Source organism: Amblyomma mixtum, chromosome 1 (genome assembly GCF_055824585.1).
Source record: "Amblyomma mixtum isolate Tamu chromosome 1, ASM5582458v1, whole genome shotgun sequence".
In the NCBI taxonomy this organism is placed as follows: domain Eukaryota; kingdom Metazoa; phylum Arthropoda; class Arachnida; order Ixodida; family Ixodidae; genus Amblyomma; species Amblyomma mixtum.
The window spans coordinates 322,690,971-322,714,385 of record NC_143012.1 but is presented as its reverse complement, the minus strand read 5'-3'; the positions used below and the strand labels follow the sequence as shown (position 1 = coordinate 322,714,385).

The window sequence follows — 23,415 nt, the reverse complement described above, 5'->3', positions numbered from 1 at the left end:
TACAGAAGCTTGAAAAAGATTGGTGGCGATAACCGACGAGTTTTCAATGCATAAGAGATCTTCTAAACGCTTCTAACATCTATAAAAAAATAGCTTTCGCGAAAAAAAGTGATGGATTCTGGTGCCACCGCAATAAAAGAATTTATGCACTTAAATATATTTGAAAACGTTATTAGTAATCGTCAAAAAATTAGGGCTTCCAGCGAGCTATTTCGCGCCGGCCTCGCATTTGAACTGTGTGGCGAAACTGAGTAAATAGCTAGAATCGGGAGATGTGCACCCGGCCAAATCTTTGACTGACTCGGGTGTTGCATCGCTAAATGCACCTTGTCAAAGGTTCTTTTCGGCCACACCACTGGCTTATTCATGCCGCAATTTGACGTGTGAGATGGCATTTGATGGTTTCCTTTTGTTCATATAATGGTTGAGTGGAGTGCTTGCGGGTTTAGATCAAAGTTATTTGAAATATTCATCGTCTGCCACTACGAAGAGCCGAAACAAGCAGAATACGCAGCAATGGTTCTGGTGGCGCATTTGCGCCTACTCTGGGTAAAAGACTTGCCCGCCATAAAACAAGAGGTAATTTACCCAGAGGAGGAGGCCATATGGACTAGAACCTTTGCCGCGTATTCCGCTTGCTTCGGCTCTTTGTAGTGGCAGACGGTGAATATTTCCGATAACTTTGATCTAAATGTGCAAGTACTTCAGTCAAACATTATATGAACAAAAAGGAACCACGAAATGCCATATAACGCGTCAAATTAGAGCATGAATATGCCAGTGGTGTAGCCAAAAAGAACCTTTTACAAGGTGCATTTAGCGATGCAACACCCGAGCCAGTTAAAGATTTGGTCGGGTGTAATTGCGGACGAACTCAGCGTCATGCCGTTCTCCGTGCTGTATACCATCCAAGAGAATTGTGCAGCCTTTGTGTAAGGTGTGGAGGGCAGTGGGGTTTTATTTTGGAGCCACGCCTTGGGACTCATCATGCAACAACAGCATTACAAATTTTTTGAAGGTAAGATCAACAATGTTCCTCCTTTCTAAAAATGTTAAGACATCCACTAATGCTGCCGCAGCTTTACTACCAGACTTAGAAGCAAACCCCACTTGTCTCTCAACTTTTCACAAAGGCTGTACATCAGGTACGGATTAACTACTTTCGCTTATGAATCGCTTCGCATTCTAGACATACACACGATGTACTTGCCGGTAGTGACAGGAAGCTGCAGTGCAATAGCTCTATGGCACTAGGCCACAGGAACAGAAGGGACGAGACTCAGCCCTGTGTTTCCTCCATTCTGTTCCTGTGGCTTCGTGTCGTAGCGCTGTTGAACTACAAATCATGTCTGACCAACGTGTCCATCAGTTCATGTTGGACAAGAAGCCGTCGCAGGTCAGCTGTTTACGCATTTTCATGTCTAAAGAGGAGTTCATCTGGAGGTAACTGCTGGCACACACCTCTCAAACCTCTTACTTCCTATAAAATCTACCCACCCATTTACCGATCGAGACACATGAGCTTTATGCGGAGACAGACCAACACTATACCAGACATAATGGGGCTGCAGAAAACCACAGCAGTTGCGTGGCATGGTGTACGCTGTCGACACAGGCACCGATGACAAGCACGCAGAACTAGCAGAAACAAGCGGTCATGCAGAGCAGTTACGGCGAAAACACGTGCCAACACAGCCAGCGCATCCCTTCCGCGTCGTCTGGCCGGCCGTGCCTGCGGCGGCTTGTCACGGGAGTGGTGGCGGTCCCACGGAGAATGACGGCGGAAAATTGAACTTCTCCCAATACGCGCTTCCCCAGCCATTGAGGCGCGGCGCGACGGGCCCCACCAAGTGCGACTCCATTGAGCACCCGTGACACAGGTAACGCACATTTATTCCCGTATGCCGCCGAAATGCACGAGGAGCACCATTGGAGTTCACTGCTCTTCTTCGCCTCAGAACCGCATTGTCGTGTACGCAAACTTTAGCTCCTTGAGTCCTTATTTGCATTCTTCCTCGGGCTACTTCGACATCATGTTCTCGGGTCTTGCTTGCGCTGTGCTTCGCTGTCACTTGAGCCCAGGGCTGGATTCACACGCAAGCTTCCGACGTTATTTTTCCTTCTATAGCCTGGCGTGTCTCGGGCCAGCGCTGGTCTAGAGCCCTGATGTTTTGAAGCTCCCCTTGTGTTATCCAAGACTAGCAGAAGCGTATATGGTCGTATATGATTTAACATCTTTGCAGTTCTCTTGTCTTGCAGGCGCGAAGCAAGAGTCGGCACGGATTCGGTGGTCAGTACTTGAGCAAGAGAGTTGTTTGCGACTCCGCTGGAAAATTTTATGTGCAACTGCAAGGCGATGACGCGGAGAGATGCGAGAGAGTGACCAGTTCAAGGACGAGTAGCCGGAAAGCGTGGCTCTATTTTTCTTGCGCTCGTATCTAGGAGGAGGAAGAGATAGCGTTCAACGCTGGCTGCATTCATGAGCTTGCACGCCGTCAGAGCATACAGCTGCTGCAGGGACAAGGCCCACACTCGAAAGCGTGTGCAGTCAGCTGAAAGAAGCTAACTTATTCTGTTTAGCTTGTGGCCTATGTCCTCACTTCTGCAGTTAAAGTGGAATGATTTTACAGACCTGTCGGCTGCGTCGTCGAGAGGGTGCTGAAAGAACACGAAAGATACGCCGATTGACGGTATGTGCTCATTTCTTTCAATAACCCCAGAGGTGAGTTGCCTTTACTCCAGAAAAGAGTATCTCTTCTAAATGAATAATAACATTCCCCTTCGTCCTCATCGTCATCAGTCTAACTACGATCATTTGTTCCTGTAGGCATTCTACTACCTTCCTAATTCAACCGTTTTCGCCAGACTCCACATTTTGATTCGATGTGCTGTAGCAGCGAAAATTCGATTCAAGTTGGATTTCGTTCAATTGCACAAAGGCGGAGCTCTAAGTTTCTTGCATTCATTTGATTGTAACCTCCAGCGCCAATCTAACAATGCTATTTTATTTGCTAGCAGCTTTTATCGGCTCATTTTTTTTATTTATTAAAGAGTTTTCATTGGTCATGGCAGTAATCAGCAGTGGATATCACGACTCCCAGGAACGCGCACGATTCCACGGTTAAACACGACTCCTCGATAAAAATGAGAAATACGGCAACGCTGCAGAGCAGTGTAAACGTTTGAAGGAAGCCTGGTAACCTTAATAAACAGCACAAAAATCGCTCGAGAGCTTCCTTCGAGTTGTCTCTTAGACGTTGATTAACAGACAAAAGAATGAGGAGCAAATCATAACGATAGAAGAAAACATTCTCGAACAAGTGCACAACCACGACATAAAAGAATGAAATATTGAAGCTTGTGGTCTGTTATAATAAATAAATAGGCGTTTTGAAATCCCGATATTGTTAATAGCAGCCTGAGTTTCAGAGAGCTGATTTCGCTTTAATAATTTTTTAAGAAAAAAGAATGAAGATAAGATATTCCGCAAGCATTATAAATACGTTAGTCGAATAAACAGTGCACGATGAGGGACATGTCAATGGTCGGATGAAGAGTTTTTCATCCTTTGATTTGCGTGATAATTTTTCTGAACCATGGCAGACGCTCCAGAGTTTTCTCGGCCCAGAAGGGTGCCGTAGCACAAAGAGTTATTCGAAGTTTACGGTATATAAACGGCCATAGTCTCGAAGAGAAAAAAGTGCGGCAGAGAAAAAATAGTTTCGAAGGCACAACTGATTCATATTAGCGTTGCGCTCTGCCGCGGTGGCTCAGTGGTTACGGCGCTCGGCTGCTGTCCCGAAAGACGCGGGTTCGATCCCGGCTGCGGCGGCTGAATTTCGATGAAGGCGAAATTCTAGAAGCCCGTGTGCTGTGCGATGTCAGTGCACGTTAAAGAACCCCAGGTGGTCGAAATTTCCGGAGCCCTTCACTACGGCGTCCCTCACAGCCTGAGTTGCTTTAGGACGTTAAACCCCAATAACCTAACCTAACCTCATATTAGGGTTGCGTACTGCTGCTGCACATTTCATTTTAAGTCGGACAATGTAGTTAAAAACGTACACATAGATATAACAGATCGGTTTAACTGCTACAAGTGCAATGGAAACATGTTTTGTATGTGTTAGCATGTAGTTAAGGTTGACGATACTGACATTTATACGACAATTGCGAGCGAGAATTGATGTTAGCATGACGCCAAGCTATATTACACATTACTTACTTCCGATAAAAATCTCTAATAGTGTGAGCAAAATGACCCAATAGGCGGCTGTGCGAAAGGTTCATTACTTCGTATTCTACCTAGCTACACATTGTGAATAATTTTTTACTCCAGTCACAAATTGTAACAGGATGGGTTTAATGCAAAATGGTTTCGTTGGTACCACTTACCATGTCCCAAACAGCGCTAGTGTCTGCACACTGTTAACCGAAAATTCAGCTCCATTCGACACAGATGCTGATGTACAGATATACTGACGGCATGAGAGTGATGATTACGGCAAATTACCATTCCATAAGAAAAATTAGAATATGAAAAATTACTAGCAGACTAACGTGGTTCGCGGAAGTTAAACATGCGATCCAACGGGAGCTACAATATATATCTCATTTTATTCACATGCCAGACATGTAAAGTTAAGAATTTATGCACGTAAGAATTTCAAATGCTTTTTTATGAACACATTTTTTTTTTAAATGCCACAAAAAAAACATACAGAACATTTCCGAACAACGCAGCTAAATGCATTGTAGACTTAATTCGCATCTCATTCTTTGTTGTATTCCTGCACTGCTGACATTTTAGTCACAGTGTATTACGCACTGCTTATTTGGCATGCATACACAACCAGTTATAGTAGTGTATAGAATCACTGACGATGAAAAAAATAAGATGTAACATGTTTTTTCTCTAATATCTCACTCACACACATTGTAAAAAGCGTAATAGCAAATGAGTTTCTTTTTTTTTTTCTGGTGGTGCAGTGCGGTGCATTTTCATGCTCGTTTCTTTTTTGCTGTTTTTTTACGCAAGTTATTAGACTTTAAGAAAGCCCAGTTACACAACTACGAACACTTTCTGTTACAGACGGTGGTGCTCCAATGGCCAGTATGAAGAACAAGCTGCTAATTTCAGCTGATGGCTCACCAAACCGCTTAAACGAATTTGCGTTTCAAAATCTTGGAGAAACGGACGATGTAAAACGGTGTGCTCTGAAGGAACTGCGCGCACTCATTCAAGGTAAGCCATCGTGACGTTTTAAGACCATATCTCTGTTTAAGGATTTGAAAGGTCTCTCTGTACTCTCAATGGTAATAATTGTAGCGAACACCAGAAGAGCATGATTTGGAAACTATCTTACCATTTTATTTGCACTCCTTAAAAGAAAACCCGACAAACTACTGGAATGGCGCTTCAGTCTTCATCAAAGTACATCACCTTCAAGCTTACAAACTAGATCGACGGTTTCTGGTCGAAGTATAACGTACTGTCCTATTTCAAGAAGGCCAGTTTTTTCTGGTCAAAGGAAAAGGCTGTCGCGGCCACCACATTACTCAGACCTTGCAGTGCCTTATCATAACATGAAGCAGCGGGTGCCCCCAGTGACTGAGCACTGGTAATGGTTCCCGATCACAGCCTGATATCTTTTTATCATCTTTTTTTACAATATTATTTATTCATCAAACCTGAATAATTTTAACAGGTTTGAGCGAGTCCTGTCGAACTTTACCTGCGGACGGAAGCGCAAGAGAACGCCGACAATGGAGACCAAACGGAGACCACAAGTGTTAACCTTGAGAATGACATTCCTTTTCTCCTCTTTACTAAACTCATCCGGACAGATCTGTTCATACCACCTCTTACGCATAACCGTAAATTAAAAAAAAGGTCAATACTTTAGAAAGATAATCTGTTGTGGAAATATAATAATCGACATCGAGAGGCTGAATGGGCTATTAAATTTGACCATGCTCTTTACTCTTTTCGATCCAATCCCGTAGGGTATTTTAGGGACATACGATCTAAAAGGGAAAGCATTTGTAAAGGACCTTGCGAACGTCTGATTTTTCTTATCTTTCGATTTGTCAGCTGACACTTCGCTGCACTGTCGAACGGACGATTCCTTCCTATCCATTTTTCTACGAGCTCGGAATTACGACACCGTGAGCGCCTTCAAGAGGGTGAAGGGGCTCTTTCAAGCACAAAAAGAGAGTCCGGAACTGTTCCAACCTCTGGGGCCGCACAATATCCCTTTCGACGTCGCCTGCCGCGAGCATCGTGTGGTGACGGTGTCTCAAGGAACAGACCCTCAAGGGAGACCGGCAGTACTGATCAGATTTGGTAAGATTATGCAAATTGTTTGGTCATATAGGGTGCATAGTTGGCCTGCTGCTGCTGGTGGTGATGACGATAAGAATTATTCTTCATGCTATGGTCCATGCATCAACCTGTATAGAAGCCTCATAAAAAATTGCTGATGGTTTAGCTTGGTTAAATCTAGTGCGCACGCGAAAGCTTCTAACACGAAAGCTTCTCGCCGAACGGGTTGTCCGTGGATTTCTCGTGATACCGCCTCGTTGCAGTCCCAAATTCACTGAGACGGATCAAGCGTATAGACCGCGGGAAGAGCATGCGCAATGAGGCGCATAGCTGAATGATGACGTTACGCGCGGCGAACGCCTGTGGCTCGGCGCAACCGGTCGCCAAGGAAACGGCGCATGCGCAATGTGGCCTTTCGCCCGACACGACGAAATATTCCGCAGCTAGTGTAGTCAATCTTTCGCTTCGAAAGTGCTTGAAATGAATTAGGCGCCTGCATAGATCTGCGTCGCAAGCACGAGTGCACAACATACTCATGGAGTACCTGTACATGAGCACACGTGCGCAGTGCTGCGGAGAACTCAGGTGCGTATAGTTCTGACACCCATGACCCAGCATATAATTAAATATAGTGTAGTTGCTCAATGCCCAAAAAACAGTGGCATAAATTTAAAAAAAAATATTCCCTCAATAATATGTCATGCGTGGTAGCTATAATACAACTTCTACACGCGATATGAGATTCTTTTCTGCACATCAAACACGACATTCCTGAATGGAGATATTGTTCTAGGACGCACCGTAGGCTTCCCAGAGAAATATCGCTCAAAGAAGGCAACGTCTCCATGAAGCATTTTAGCAGCGGCCGTATTTTATGTGACATGCTATGATTGATTACTCGAAACATACTTAGAGAAGAAATTCTGTAATTTCAGAGGTGACAAGAACGTGCAAACCGGTGGCAACCATCATCGTGGTTAGCTGGTGGAGTTGCGTTAGGCATTAAAGTACTGCTGCAAGGCAGCACACACCCCAGTTTCTGCATCGCATGCCTTTTCGTCGTTTTGTACGAAGGACATACCACAAAAATGCCGACAAGAAAGTTCGTACAAGTTCTTCGTGAGGAGCCGTGTCCAGTGCAGACACCTATCTTAGAGTGTCGGCCCTATTATCAAACCTGCGTCCAAACGAAGAAATAACAATGTGCTGCAGAAATTCTTACGCCATGTGACAGACATATTCTCGTAGCATTCAAAAGAGACGGCAAGCCATCCACGCAGAATCAGAATCGAATTTTGTATTGAATAGAGATTTGACCCTGAAGGTGGCAAGATACGCGAACAGAGGAGAGGGCTTTTGAACTGAGGTCTGGATCCGAGAAAAATTCAGTCGAATATCAGGTCGAAGGACGAAAAAGCGGTTTAAAGTATGAGGACGAACATCAAGAATGAGAATTGTGAAGGCTTTTGAAGGTACGCTAAAGGCACTGGTAAGAAAGGTACGGGAAGCTAGCAGTGTAATAGGGCCTCACAAAGTGTCGGAATGTCGGTAATCGCACCTGTTCATTTAAAGGCCGGATGCTCCAAGAAGCCCTTGCATGCTTTAGAACGAGTGAAAGCTGCTGTGACTCATATCTTGGGATTGAGCTTCGGATGTACCGCTAAGCTTGAGTTCGCAAAATCTTGACGTCCATATATAGGGCTAGCTCCACGAACCACCAAGGCAAGATACACTGAGCGTTTAGCGAGACAGTTATAGCCCCTTTACGTTTTTAACAGCCTTTTCCTCCTTTCACCACTAAATGTGCCACAGCACAACGCCAGTCCCAGTGCGCAGTTCAGATCTGTGAATCCAAATTACGTGGTTACGATGGCAACTCTGGAATGAAAACTAACTTTTATTGGGCTGAAATCATCAAAGGCTGCCACTACAGCACTTCGTCAAGAACCATGTAGGTTACAAGTTGGTTGCTAGGCCAACCCAAAGGAGTTCGCAATGCTATTGCTATTGAGGACCCTTCGTATCACGTATTGGAGAAGTCTCAAGAACGGTTACACATACGTTAATAAAGGCGTCCTAGAATAATTCTCGCAGTTACTGCTGTTATCCAGTGTATAACACAACAGTTCCTATTTTTTTTCCTTTGTTTACGAAACAGGCCACACAGGTAAGTGATTTCTTTCACTCCAGAGGAAATAGATTTTAATTAGACTTAATAAAACACGTTGTGGGGCCAGACCCTCCGTATGCTCAGTGGACCTTGCGAATCATTTAATGGAGATATTAAACAATAAATTATATGTAGGGGAGACCTGATTTCTGACCTTTCATGACAGAAAACAGCAGCGACGTAACTCACGTGTTGGACCGTATGGGATCCGTCCACGCATTACTTCAGACCATCTGGCCCAATGCAGTGCATTGTTGACGAGGCTTAGCCGAGTCATATTGGTCTGCGACACCTGCCGAAAATGAACAGGGCTAAGAGTTGACGCGTAAGCAATGGAATCTATGTGCAACGCTTCATATATAGCGACAAACCAGTTCCGGAGAACGCAACATGACATTACGCCCCGGTGGTCATTACGTCCAACTGTACTGAAGCCAGTTCACGGACCCCTTTCGCAAAACTGTGTTCAATCTGCTTATTTTCTTTCTAGGAATATGGAACACTGACGTCTGCTCAATCACAGACTTGTTCAGGGTGGGCATACTCCACACTTTCCATTTACTGCACAAAAAAGAATCCCAAGTCGAGGGCATCGTAGCTGTCATAGATCTAACTGGCCTCGGACCGCACCATGTGCTTCACTTCACGCCTTTTGTTATCAAAAGGTTCGTCACACTCCTGCAGGTCAGTTGACAGCCTCGCATTGCGAGCTGACGGGAAAGTGTCGGGCTAACAAACATTTCTTGGTCGGGGTTCTCTTCATATCTACACGTCTTCACGCTTGGATATATGGGTACCAATAGAGAGTTTTAGTATTGCGGGCTTTGCGTAATTGCGTGCATAGCGGAATAGCGGGTCCAGAGTGCGCATGCGCAGAACGCTAACGGGGAAATTGCGTTAGCGTACGCACGCAATTTTCAGAATTTAGCGTTGCGGCAGTTTTGGCTTTTGCGCCTTTAACGTGGAAACATGGCGGCGTCCTTCCAAAAGAGCAGCCCGCTTCAGCCGATTCAGCAGTCCTTGCGATTCTGGTCGGCAGGTTATCCGGCAACTACTGGTGTTTTTGCTTTTCGCTAGGACTTACCTTGCTTCGATGACAAAGTTTAAGCTGCAATTCAGCCCGGTTTTTGAGATGCATTCTCGGTTCTGGAGGGTTCAAGCCTAATGGGACCATAAGCTGCACTGCTACCGTCTGGAACTGCCCTGAACGTAAACAAACGTCCGGAACGAAACAGAAATAGATTTCGAGCTTTGTCACAGTGTTTTATGTACTTAAATGATGTATCACAATTATTTATATTAACACTACAAAAGTTTTTTGAATATTAGACGCCATGCAATGGAAAATATTCTTGCTCGAACCGTTTATAGTTTACATTGCCTTGACTAGACGGCGCCGCTGTTGTACGTTTTTATCTCACTTTATTTCAATTTCAGGGTCATTTTGCTGGCGAATTTAAGCGCTGGTATAATAATTGGCTTAAATGGCTCTGAAATGATATATTTTGACAAGTTAGCGGCAGTGGAGCCCATTTTAGAAGGACCTTTCACCTCAATGTAAAGCAGATCCCGTTTAACGTATTCAGAACGCTATACTAAAACTGTCTTTGGGGATAAGTTGCTTGCGGCACGCTAATGTAATTTCCCTTGGGTCCGCTATCACGCTAACGCAGTACTAAATTCTCTAATCATATCCGAGATGCGTGCGGTGACAGGGCGCTACCGTAACAACCAGACTAGTTGAGCAGCCATGTGCATCTGCATCAGCATGCTGGTACCAGGCTGGACTTCAACTAATTTATTCCACTGTACTGGCATTCGAATGCGAAGTCCATAAGTGCGAGAGATAGGGGCTTATTGCTTTCCCTTTGTTCATTTAAGCGCGTCAGATGTCGTCACTGGTCGGCGACCGGTATTTCTTTTATATCTACATTTCTTTTTATATTTTCGACGCGTTTCAACAAAATGGTAAGACCGAAGTGGTAGGTTATCAAGCTCATTCAAATGGTAAAATGTGAGCCGATTTTTCACCCAACCACCATCGTATATCTTTCTCAGCAGCTTCTCTTCAAGCTGAAAATGTGGAGCTAGTGAATCCGTTGTTGTCTTCAAAGTAGTGACGTCTTTTAGAGACATGTGCTGATGCACACATGAGTGATGATGAGTATGCTAATTAGGTAATTGAGTATTTAATGCGAATGGGACCCAATAAAGCTATCACGTTGTACTCCTAAATGCGAAGTTTATGAGTCCCTCAATTTTCGTGTTATTTATTGCAAAAACGAAACCCTCTGCTTTTCTAAGACCGTCTTGACCACTTAGTGAGAGCGCATGGCAAATTTTAGAAGCATGATTGTGCTAGGTATCGGATGTTTAGACCATTCCCATCACGGATGTTTAGACCATTTCTATCAGTATGTTCACAGCAACATCTTGCAATGTTCCAAAGCCGCACCCCAATTACAAGTGACGGCAGAAAAAGCTACCCTTGAATGACTCTAGCGCGACCTAAGTCCACGCATGCTTCACATCTCTTGAACGACCTCCGAAGGGGTCCAACTTTATTCTTTGTAATATATGATGTCCTGATTCCGGTTGACGCCATCTTTTGGACTACTACAAAAATGGTTTATCAAGCCTTTTAACACTTTAAATTGTGTCCAGAATTATAGAATTTTTTAAAGCTTGCTCTTTCCTAATTATTTTTGGTACAACGTATGAACTTACGTGGCAAGACTCTCACCTCTTAAAGAAACTGCGAAGTAAGCTTCTGACCCGGACTTCAGGCACGAGTTAAACAAAGCTTCCTTCTTATTTTTCAAATAGATCCAGAGCGTTTTGGCCGAATACACGACACAGAGCGTGATTTCTCGTCCCTGGCTGTGTCGGCTACGCGTTATGACGCAACTGACTTATAAGGCGCATTTTCAATATTTCTTTTGCCATTTCTATCGTATGGATCAAACATCACATTTTGCAGCATGCAAAAACTTTTTTCATCGCGTCTAATAACATGAACAGCGCATTAGACGGGAGACCGAAAATAAGGGCATATATACTCTACCTCTACCCTGTAACGTCCAATGCGTTGTCCAAATGATGTCATGTATTAAAGGATTACTGCGGAAAACTTTCCATTCTCCTTTACAGATATATTACCCTGCTCTTATCACAAGCTAGAAAAGGGATGTCGGTTGACTGGAGCCTTTAACTTTCGAACGAGGATCGCGGAGTCCGTTTCTGTGTAGACGTCAAAGCACGGCGGAAAAGTAATCGATATTTTCACCATGGTCACGACTTTCAATCAAAACGTAGAAATTCTTTAAAATCAATTTTTTTTGCAATAAATGCGTCAACAAACACCAACAAAGCCAGAAAAACCGCAGAATCGATTTTTAATAAGAATAAGATTCGGATGCAGCTGTCCTCACTGCCCCTTAAACCAGCTCGGCTATTCATATTTTTTTTTCATCACTCTCTGACGCTATCAGAATAGTCCCTGCGAAAAAAAATTTACGACGCGTGGCTCGTGTCATCAAACTGTTAGCCGCAAAATGTTCATTACCAGCAGTGTACAAACGTCAATTGTGGACTCTCACGGGCTCACGACATCTACCGTAATTTCAATCCTAAATAACTTAGTTCTTGAAATCCGGCTTTTCAGGCACATGAGACATGTCTATCATTTTATGCTCATTTTATTCAGTGGTTTACAGTCCTTTTTCGATCGGTCACTCAATATTGAGCATGATGAGCAATTTGAAACAATTTGCCTCGAGTGAGTGTGTGCCTTTTTTGCAGTCTCTTTTATCTTAGGGTACACCGTTAAGACAATATGACGCCATGTTAGCCACCATTTCCTGTTCATTTATTGTCTTCTGTTTTCAGGATTGCTTTCCCATGCGGATCAAAGCAGTGTATATTGTCAACCACCCTGCAATATTTAACATTATTTTTGCCGTGGCCAAGCCCTTCCTGAAACCTAAATTGACGAAACGGGTAAGCCTCTCCTCTTCTGTACTAGCATGCCTCTGCGTTTATTAACCTCTCCCCCCCCCCCCCCCTCCCCCGTCACTTAAGAGAGATGCTCTGCGCTGCACTGCGCAGAAGCGAACGGTGGCGTATTCTTGTTGCAACGCGTACGTACGGTAGAAAAGAAACAGGCTCCGTGGGTGCGCAAAAAATTGCGTGTAGTTTTCGACGGCAGCCGCAGACTGCACATCAAACTTCTGGTCGCGCTCACGCATGTACACAATGGCGACGACAGCCCGAGCGTGTGGCCTTCCATTCGTTGTGGGCTGTCGTGAAGTGCACACGTATGCTTCGAGGGATCTACAAAAGTGTGCGAGCAGCCCTCGCGCCATTCAACTCCACATCTGAGTGAAAAACTACTCGTACATTGTTCATCAAACAGCGCGTTGGGCTGTCGATTATCGCGTGTTTGTTGACGAACTACGCAGCAAGTGTGATCGCAAACGATTCTTGTGTTTGACTTTGCACGCTACCACCGTTGGAGTTGGGTCGCAGGATTGCTTCCTGGGGGTTGTAGCGGAAAGGAATCAACGGACCTTCCACCCAGCTTTAAACCGCCGCTTACTGCCTTTTTCTCCCGGCAGGGAATGTTATAAAGTTTACAAACGCACATCATCTGGTAGAACTTTGTTTTTTTTTTAGAGAAGCGTATGCACCGTTAATACGAATTTGGTTGAATATCGCATTTTTATGCTGCCGTAGAGAAAGAGCGCTAGAATGAAAGAAGCTAAAACTTTTCCTCTCGTGCCGGCGTCTCGCAAACTGCATGCATAATGACCCACGCTCGGAAACATTTCCTTTAATAAGTCAAAAGAGAGGTAATGGTGCATATACTGGGTGTTTCTCGGTTATTTTTCCGCAGTTTTCAAAGCACATCAAGCTTCCAAAGCGCAGAAAAAATGGAGGACCACTCGCTCGCATCACGATTCACACGTTCACGATGTACGTGCATGCGAGTGTCTGAAAAAAAAAAGGAAGGAAACAAACTTTGCGTTATTCGAACGTGCTCAGCTTACACAGTGTAGCCGGTTCGACGGCTGAAGCGAGAACAAAACCGCTTCACCAGCCTCCTAGCAAGCACAACGGAGAGCGAATTCCGTTCAGAGCTGCTGTTCTGAACTTCCTGAGTGCAACGGCCACACGGAGACAGAGCTCACAGAACGAGAGGCTCGTTTCAGCCCCTAGTCTTTCTCTCGGTCGTCTGTTACGCGCTCTTCTAATTATACGAGACTCTTCGCATTCGAGGTTGCGCTCGCCGCGTTGTTTTCCTCTCATTTTGTCGGTAATTACACACTGGCCGTAAAATTAATGTTCCGCGAGAAAGCGCAGCAGGCACTTCCCACTCGCAGTTGCACGAACCCACGAGAGGCGGCGCCACGTGTGCTTTTTAGCTTCTAGGGACTTTTATTAATTATAACAGTCCTTAAAAATGAGATATTTGCTATGACATGATCTAGCCTTTCAGTCTAGCCTGACTTAGTACTTCCCTTGCTGTCTCTCTTTATGTCCCCATGTAGTTTAAATTAACCCGTAGCCTTCCATTACGGCGTCCCTAATAGCCCATCAAGCTCAGCAGTCTTTACCTAAGTTACACCGGACAGTGGTTTCGTTCTCGAGACCGAGCCAGCATGGCGGACCTAGCTATCGGATCGCTAAGAGATGGCGGCCCGCATTACGCCTATCGTCTATTACTACTTTAGAAGGAGCTCACACTTCTGTACGAGTACCGTGTGTGGGCGTCTCTTCAACAATATCCGGCGCTTAATTAAAGTGAGCGGTGGACACTCGGTATAAATTTGCACATTTCTTTCAGATTCACCTATTTGGCTACGATGTGAACAGGCTGCACGGTCTTGTGCCTGACGACTTGGTTCCAGAGCAGTACGGAGGCACGAATGAGAGCTACGACTACGACGAAGAGGAGCGGCAGCTGGAGTGGCTGGAGAAATGGGTCCAGGAGTTCCTACGGACGTCATAGGGTGCAGAGAACTCCGCCTGAGCGCTGGCCAGCGTATGAATGAATTCACAGTAAAGATGGCTTGGTTTCTCAGTTGGCCTGCTAAGTTGTTGGCGCAAGCCTAGGAGAGCGTAATAAAGAATTTTTTAATGCGAAAGCAATATGTGCCTCATCGGCAACAATCAAAGCAGGCGTCAACGTTGACCAGCAGCACTGGTCCCGACAATCCCAGATGTCACTTTGGTATCAATGGAAAATAAAATTTCTTCCGAGTGAGTGAGTGAGTGAGTGAGTGAGTGAGTGAGTGAGTGAGTGAGTGAGTGAGTGAGTGAGTGAGTGAGTGAGTGAGTGAGTGAGTGAGTGAGCGAGTGAGTGAGTGAGTGAGTGAGTGAGTGAGTGAGTGAGTGAGTGAGTGAGTGAGTGAGTGAGTGAGTGAGTGAGTGAGTGAGTGAGTGAGTGAGTGAGTGAGTGAGTGAGTGAGTGAGTGAGTGAGTGAGTGAGTGAGTGAGTGAGTGAGTGAGTGAGTGAGTGAGTGAGTGAGTGAGTGAGTGAGTGAGTGAGTGAGTGAGTGAGTGAGTGAGTGAGTGAGTGAGTGAGTGAGTGAGTGAGTGAGTGAGTGAGTGAGTGAGTGAGTGAGTGAGTGAGTGAGTGAGTGAGTGAGTGAGTGAGTGAGTGAGTGAGTGAGTGAGTGAGTGAGTGAGTGAGTGAGTGAGTGAGTGAGTGAGTGAGTGAGTGAGTGAGTGAGTGAGTGAGCGAGCGAGCGAGCGAGCGAGCAGGTGAGTCAGTCAGTGAGAGAATGAATAAGTTTATTTGCTTTCGAGAGTAGAGTCCTGCGGACGGGTCCCTCAGACCATGGCTCCAGACAAGTCTTGGTCGTTCAGATCTTCGCTGGAGCGCGCCGCCACCCACTGCCCTGCTGTGTGGTTCTGTAAGTGTGCGACGGCTGTGATTTTCTGCAGCCCTATTATATCTGGTATACTGTCGGTCTTTCTCTGCACAATGGGATGTGTTTCGCTAAACGGCTGGGTAGATTTTGTGAGTGGGTGAGTATATTGAATGGGATGGTAGCAGTAGCGAAGGTGCGGGGATTTACACCCAGGGCTGTCAGATTACGAGGAGAGCACGCAACCGATACGACTCAAAACCGCAAGGCTTCTTTACGAACAATGGCGTTAATAGTATATGTATTATGTGGTAGTGAGCATACGACTGTACGCGAATGAGTATGTGTGTTATTAGAAAGGACGAGAAAGGAAGTAAGTGCGCAGTCTGAAGTACACTGTAATTTTCGTCTTTTGAATGTAGATTATTGTCCATATGATCACTGTGATCCTCTCCCCCGCGAAGGCATCATACCCACTTCAAGAAGCGATGTCAGAGTGCCGTTACAAACATGAAAGATCCAAAGTTTCAAATCAGCGTGTAGTTCTTTCTCATGAACTGAGACACATGCGTATGTCCAGCAAGCTGTGAAACTGGCACGGTGCTATTTTTGTTCTATTTTTTCCCAGCCATAAAACTGCATTTGTATGTTTCAGGAGGGCGCCTTCACCTGGTGGGAAACATTTCTACAGTATTCGAATAGGGGCCCTCCATATTAATGCACCTAAAATCGTTTAGTGCTGCTCGCCACGCCAGTATATCTATCGATTTTTTTTCACGCTGCTCGTAGGGTTCACCTGTATCTTCATGTTCTTCTGTTTGTTACACGTAACGTCTCCAAACGGCATTCCTTGTAGCTGTGCAGCCCCCTGACACGGTTCTGCTCAGTTATTTCTTTTGTGCCGAGCCTCCAACGTACAAAACTGTATACATGGAACCACGCAAATAAAAGGTTTGGCTTGGTTTATTGGGGTGTAACTTCCCAAAGCAGCTCAGGCTATGAGGGACGCCGTAGTGACGGGCTATGGAAATTTCGACCACCTAGGGTTCTTTAACGTGCACTTACATCGCACAGTACAAAGGCCTCTAGAATTTCGCCTCCATCGAAATTCGGGCCGCCGCGGCCGGGATCGCACCCGCGACTTTCGGGTCAGCAGGCGAGAGCCCTAACTACTGAGCCACCACGGCGGGGCCGAATGAAAGGTTCAGGCTGTTTGTAACTACTGTCAGGTTATGATTCTGGCAATTGTTCCGCCTTGGCGATAGTATGCATGAATTGTTAAATAAAAGCCCTTCACCATTCGTGGCCAAGTTCTGTGCACTTACAGAGCTCTCTCGCCACTCAGGTAAGCTCTCAGAAACGTTCTAGCCGCCACCGTCGCCATTTGTGGCTCCGCGAAGCCTTCTTCTGAATCACGCGGTTACGCCTCGCGAGAAAACGGTGTCTGCCAATTCTGGAAAAAAGCTCTTTAGCACACCGGCCCTCTTCCGATAACTGAGCAGTGTACGAGGCTCCGCGCCTTGTATTTCTGAAATATCGACTGATTGTCTGAGTTTGCATATGTTTATTTATTTATTTATACAGAATACCCCTAAAGGCCCTCGAGAGGGTATTACATAGGGGGGGGGGGGGGCACAGGCAATTGAACAGAATAAAAAAAAAACCACAAATATAAAACAAACAACAAAAGCACAAATAAGACACACTGGATGAAATAAGTAAGCAAAAGAATCAATCAAAAGCACAAATAAGACACTTTGCATGACATATAAGTAAGCAAAAGAATCAAAAGAATGGCAGCGCGGCAAAGAACGAAGATTACTGCATTATTAAAATTATACAAACAGAACACTAATACAATGAATCTTTTTAGTAACAAACCCTGCAAAAAAGGAAGCCATGAACAAATAAAATAACAATGTATGCGAAGAGTTAAGCAGTAGTTATTGAAGATATAAGTTTAAAATATTTATCAGGATCAGTGGTGGTTGCGATATGTGAAGGCAGAGTGTTCCAGTCAGATATTGTACGTGGTAAGAATGAATGCGCATAGATAAATGTCCTGCATGTGAAACGTCTAACTTTAAAGGGATGATCGCGGCGGTCAAAAATCGAAGTAGGCAAAGAAAAAAAGTCGTTATGAAGTGATGGATGATGATAAAGTTTATGAAAAAGTGACAGTCGTGCAATTTTACGGCGGAGACATAAATCCTGGAGACCTGCGCGTTTCTTTAAGGCTGTGACGCTGGTGTTACGTGAATAATCGGAGTAAATAATATATATTGAAAAACTAACATGCCTTTGTTTCTTTTACGCTGATATTTCATGTTGATTCATAATTAATAATCACGAATTTATAATTTGAACTGAATACAACAACTTTCATGCAAATCAGATCATGAACAAGCTGAAAGGTGTAGCTGAGTACGCGACGTGCCTCTCTCCTCTAACTCTTTTTCTTTGAGCCAGGCACGGCACAAAGTCTGTCTGGTCATTCGAGTCGGCTCGAGCAGCCTGTGACAGTCACCACTTTCTTAAACGGACTTTGTGCTGTGCTTCCTTCGCCGCTTTTGGTGGTTATGTGTCGCGCAGTTCAGCTGTGGACCTCACGGCAGTCACTCAGCGGTGTTAGATGGCCGGGGCCTGTAGATGCCCGTAAAATCTGGGCTTGTTTTCTAACGAACACAGCGCGCATGAGTCAATTTCTCTGGTGTGTTTACGAGAAATCTATTCCGGACAGGAATAAGCAGCTTTTACAAATGTACTCTTTAAAAGGAATGTTATATCCCATTGCTTTGCAAGTGATGTTCACTAAGGCCGTTTTACACTGCTCTTTTTTCCGCATAGTTTAACAATTCGAAATCAAGATGCATCCTCTGAGCGTGCGAAAGAGGCCACGGACGTTGACCACGAAAGAACCAAACCGTTGTCAATACCCTGTCGTATACCGTAGTGATAGCCAAGTATTCTTAGTATCCGCCTCGCATGCGGGAGATGCCGCGTTCGATCCCCAGTGCCACCGGGTACCGATCGGTGATACAATGGGTACAAGCTTTCCTTTGGTCTGGTGCTCGGCTTCTTTAGGGCGAAATGATTGGGAAATGGCTCCTCGAGCCCACCTTGAGGAGAAGAAAAAACCTTGTGCCATGGCGCTCTTTGGCCGCAGTTGCCCTTGCGCCATAAAGATTCATCATCATCATCAATACCCTGTCGTGAGCATGCGCCATTTTTTCTGACGAGATCAAGAACCAATGAGGGGTAGCTGATCGGTTGTGAACGGGTCACCTCATATCGTAACATTTCGAAACCGTGCATGTATCTCCTCGACCGAACTGAACTGTCCCGGACGAACGTGTGACGGTATATCAAAGCACACAATGACCTCGGACGACGCAGGTGTCGGCTTTTAAGAACTGAACGCTAAAAACTGTTTTATCCGACGACCCAAAACACACACACAAAAATTGTCGGCTTTAAAACACATTTTTCTGTAACTTTACGAAGTTTCCTGTTGTCCCGACAGAACTGGCTCTGTCGTTACAAGAGGGAACTGCACAATACTACGAGAAATCCTGTCGTCACGACGAGAATTGCTGTGTTCAGACCCCAAAATAATGGAGCAAAATCAATTGTGAGAAAAACAAAATTTGCTGTTTTGCTTGTCGATAGGGTGTGATCGGGGTACAACCACTTTCTAGCGTCCTCGCCGTGACTTTAGAGCTCACATGCGATTAAATTCTCGGCTCTAACAACCTCAGCTGATGTCTCGTGATCGGGAGGAGATAAACACAAGGGCACAAAACGACACCAATGAGTGTTGGCGTTATCTTCTTTAGGCATGCTGCATATATCTATCATGTGACAAAAATCACGCTGCCGCAATGGCTCACTGGTTATGGTGCTCGGCTGCTGACTCGAAAGACGCGGGTTCGATCCCGGCCGCGACGGTCGAATTTCGATGGAGGCGAAATTCTAGAGGCCCGTGTACTGTTCGATGTCAGTGCACGTTAAAGAACCCCAGATGTTCGAAATTTCCGGAGCCCTTCACTACGTCGTCTCTCATAGCTTGAGTCGCTTCGGGACGTTAAAACAAAAAAAGAAACACGGCACAGTAGCGCTATTGCGATGTAGAGCTGTAGAATGCATAACGGAGCTCTACAACAAAAACAACTTTAACCAACACTCTACAACGTTCTCGAGGCACGACCACTGTTGCATTAATTCAAATAACGCTAATATATGACTCCCATCCATGATTTGTGGTCGTTTAAATAAAGCGCTTTGTTTTCTTACCGCACTGCACTGCGAAACACGTGATACTTTTTGCTGCTTCTCGGACGCGCTTCTCCATGTTGTGTGGTGCCGTACCTGTAGTTAAGGGGCGTGTTGTGGGTGAAGTCCCAAAACAGATTTGTTAGTTTTTCTTTTCCCCCTTTAGGCCTATTTAGGACTCTAGTTCTCAGCTTTGCTCAACGTTTAGACAAACGGTGTGCGACCTATTCATGGTCTGGCCGAGTCACGCACACGAAAACAACAGTCTGTTAGCGTCGGGGACAGCATGGGGCTTTAGCCTGACCTACACTGCGATGGTGTGACGATATAGCTAAATCAGACGCACATGATCAACAGAATTCAAAAAAAGGGCGCATAATGCACGTCGCGAACTCGTCGTCGCCGGTTGCCGAACCCATGGTACAAAGCGGAGCGCAAGCTACCATATTGAAATAAAACTGGCACTCCGCCATGCCTTCAACAGATTGGTTGTTGCTACTAAGTGGGGAATATATAAATACACTAATAACATTTGAGGCGTAGCTGCGGCTGCATTCTTAAGTTCCACGCAACAGGATGTCCGCCAAGGCTGTCTAGGAAATGCGTACATATATGTTCAAACTCCACCGTCAACCTTTGTGGAAAACAAGCTCCATGAAATTGCCGGTGAAATGTCTGTCCTTGACGACGTTGTTCGGAGCTCCGTTGTTTCCTAATGTACACATGACTTTCATATATGCAGCCTTGAACGTTCCACTTTCCGACGATTACCCTCTCCTCTGAGGCGGGTATTGAGCCAACCGCTCCTCGATACCATTCGGCTCTTCCTAATGCGGCTTTCAGCCCCACCATGGTGCCTCAGTGGGTAGGGCGCTCGGCAGCCGAGCCCGAGAACGTGGGTTCGATCTCGGGTGTGGCAGCTGCGTTTCTATGGAGGCGAAATGCAAGCCACCCGTGGACTGTGCGATTCAGTGCACGTCAAAGAACCCCAGGTGGTAGAAATTAATCCAGAGCACTCCATTACGACGCCACTCATAGCCCGTGTGACTTCGGGAGGTTAAACCCCATATACCTTACCACAGAACATTACATTCGCTTTAGCACGGAGACACTGCCGTTGGCAGATGTGACAAGGATATGATACTAGGCGCCAAGGATATGATACGAGGCGCCAAGTTATCAAAGGAGTATTAAATCACTCATCGACGCTTCATTAGCTTTACGCTACTGGCACGCCCCACTCCCTTCTCTTTTGGAAAAGTCAAGAAACAAGAAAACATAACTTTTTCAAGAAAAGATAACTTTCGTTTTGATAACACGATCCTAACCGGACAAGGCGGTTCACTGCGCTGTGACTCTACCGAAGTTGGCTGCACACGGCACAGAAACTACCTCGGCCGTCATCGTGGGAGCAGTTCAACGAGGTTCTCGATCTCCTTAGCACACCGAGTTCACCGAGAATGACGACGCTGTGTGCCTGGCTCACATCGCTCCTGAGAGCGATTCTTAAGTTTGCTCGGCGATCTTACCGCAGCTCTCGCTTCTTTCAAAAGGACTACTCGCGATTGCGACGTCTGAGCTCCGTCGCCACGAGCCGCCAATTGCTGTGTGAGGCACTACGGTGGGAACTTTGATTTCACTCGTACGACTTCACAGGCTATTGAAGTTGGAACTATGCAAGCAATGGTAGCAAATTCTGTGACCGCTATGGCACGGTATATCACTCTCAAAACTGACCTTGAATTTCATGCCTCGTTTCGTATAGCCTCTGCAGCAATAAGAAGCAGCTGTTTGCGGCTCTGAAGGAAAGTAAAGAGCACAGATGCACTTGGCGCTACGCCACACGTCACACGGGAGCTACGGAAGAGGGGAGATAACGATAGCAAGCCCAGTGAGGGAAAACCAGTTGTTCTCACTCTCTCGATGGGTGCTTTGTTTTGCGCTGGTGCTTTCGTGTGCATACGTTTTTGTAAGTTTGTATTTGCGGCTGCCTTTCGCGCGTCAAGGTCGTCCAATTGAGTTCCGTCCACGTGAAAGTGAGGGGCGGAAACATTATAAACCCTAGTGAATACGGCCGAAAGAAGATGGCCTGCGGCAGAACGCTTGCATAGCTCGCTGAACGCAAGCTCTTAATATAATGCACCTTGTTTGGAAACCTCATGCGTCCTGTTTCCGGCGCCCACCACGATGGCGATTGTTTGTCGATCTCGATTTTGAGTGTTGACGCAGAAGATGGTCTCAGAACACCTGCGCGGTAGATTGCGCTTACCTTGTAGAATTCTGGACTGTTTTCGAACCCACGCCTACAATGCTTAGACCTTGAACTGAAGCTCCGGCTTCCACCCGGCCTACCATGATGTGAAGCAACTTTACTGTGTCGCCTCTGGCATGGTGCTGCATTTAGAAAAACACTGCTCCTTTGTAATAATATTGGTATGGAGGCCTATATGTAGATGCGCCGAGACCCTACCACACATTCTGTGTACAGAGGGCAAAGCGCATGTCTAGAACAGCCGAATTGTGTGTTCCGCAGCTCCAATAGCCGCTGCCACCAGGAAGGCAAAAAATGGCGATGAAATACTACTAGTTTAACTGAACATGCTTACATCCAGACCATTTTTAACCTAATGTTATCGTTAGATAACACGTGCTCAGCACAAAACACGCCAAGAGCGTGTTACAGGCAAACGTTTTTCCCTCTGTACATGCCTCTGGAAAGGCAGTCGCTACGAAGTACGCTGGAGTGGACCGGATTCACCTCGCCCGCTGACGCAAATAAAGATCCTCTGACAGTGACCGCGGCGATCGTCGGCGGTGAAGGCCTGCTAGGCACTGCTCCGTTTCATGAGGGCGTCGGGCCTGCACGACAGGCTGCCAATTTTCCGCAGGAACTTTGCTCACGGTTTCTTTTTTCTCTAACTCATTTTTCTCCTTCACATCATATCGCGTCAACCCATTCCCCCAGTGCAGGGTTACAAGTCGGTTTCTTTTTCCGGACAACCACCCTGCCTATCCTTCTCGTTCTCCCTCTCCTGTAGATTAATGAGGCGTCGGCTATCATGTTGAAATGTCGCGCAGGGTCATAGGAATGTATATTGTTCTATACTGGACAGTTGCTGACTTCACAACAGTGGAAAATGACACAGCATATGCACACTTCACATCGACGCCTTTGCAACATCGGTAGTTTATTTTGAAGGAATTCTCTTGCTATTATTTTGTACCAAGGTCACAAGAAACGCAAAATCTTGACAGTGAGTGAGATGGGAGACTCGAATCTGAAGATTACACGCCAAACTTCATAAAACGATGAGCCTACTATAAACATTGTTACATTTTGCCAAACAATAAACTTTTTTGAGTCGCTTGTCTTTGTGTGTCATCATTTCTTTCGTTTCGTCAACTCATCGCAGCGGCTTCCTTTAAAACACTATCCTTAATTTCCACTCAGTGGTACATACAGCTCAGCGTGCTTACGAAATCCTGTTTTGAATCTCTGGCCATGAAAAACGTTTCTCATATTTCTCTTGTCCTCTCTTCTGCAACATTACCCGCTTGACGACTTTGGCGATGTGGAGCTTTAACATAGCGTAGCTGTGCTAAAAGCACATGCTCATTTGCACTATGTGGAGCAAGGTGAGGTGCACACCTACAATCTTCCTCACCGCCCCCCCCCCCCCCTCCCTCCCCGTGTGTAGCAAGCACGCGTTAATCCGGTATGTCTGCGCTAATACGTCTATGCTATGCTAAAACTCGCGAATTTTATGCCTCATTGCGGG

General features: G+C 45.7%; 1 protein-coding gene and 1 long non-coding RNA gene across 5 annotated transcripts in view; one reads left to right on the top strand and one right to left on the bottom strand.

Moving 5' to 3' along the window:
* Nucleotides 1-23,415, bottom strand: part of LOC149372722 (uncharacterized) — a 273,432-nt gene that overhangs the window by 207,326 nt on the left and 42,691 nt on the right. The gene's annotated exons all lie outside the window — the stretch shown is intronic.
* LOC149372725 (alpha-tocopherol transfer protein-like) lies at nt 1,733-14,574 on the top strand. 4 transcript variants are annotated; one of them, XM_089567275.1, is made up of 7 exons: nt 1,733-1,880; nt 2,631-2,722; nt 5,090-5,242; nt 6,092-6,343; nt 8,983-9,176; nt 12,381-12,491; nt 14,338-14,574. In XM_089567275.1, exons 3-7 carry the CDS (start codon nt 5,104-5,106, stop codon nt 14,500-14,502), a joined length of 861 nt encoding a protein of 286 aa, XP_089423401.1. In that variant the 5' UTR covers nt 1,733-1,880; nt 2,631-2,722; nt 5,090-5,103; the 3' UTR covers nt 14,503-14,574. The 4 variants fall into 4 exon arrangements, with proteins under 4 accessions (XP_089423401.1, XP_089423399.1, XP_089423400.1 ...); XM_089567273.1 differs by having other exon boundaries at nt 1,734-1,880; nt 2,631-2,690; XM_089567274.1 differs by lacking the exon at nt 1,733-1,880 and having other exon boundaries at nt 2,344-2,722.

Excerpts from the sequence above, each read along its gene's own strand:
- LOC149372725 (XM_089567275.1), top strand. The coding sequence starts at position 5,104 with ATGGCCAGTATGAAGAACAAGCTGCTAATTTCAGCTGATGGCTCACCA. Across the intron at positions 5,243-6,091 it reads ACTGCGCGCACTCATTCAAG|CTGACACTTCGCTGCACTGT; the intron begins GTAAGCCATCGT and ends TCGATTTGTCAG. Across the intron at positions 9,177-12,380 it reads GGTTCGTCACACTCCTGCAG|GATTGCTTTCCCATGCGGAT; the intron begins GTCAGTTGACAG and ends TTCTGTTTTCAG.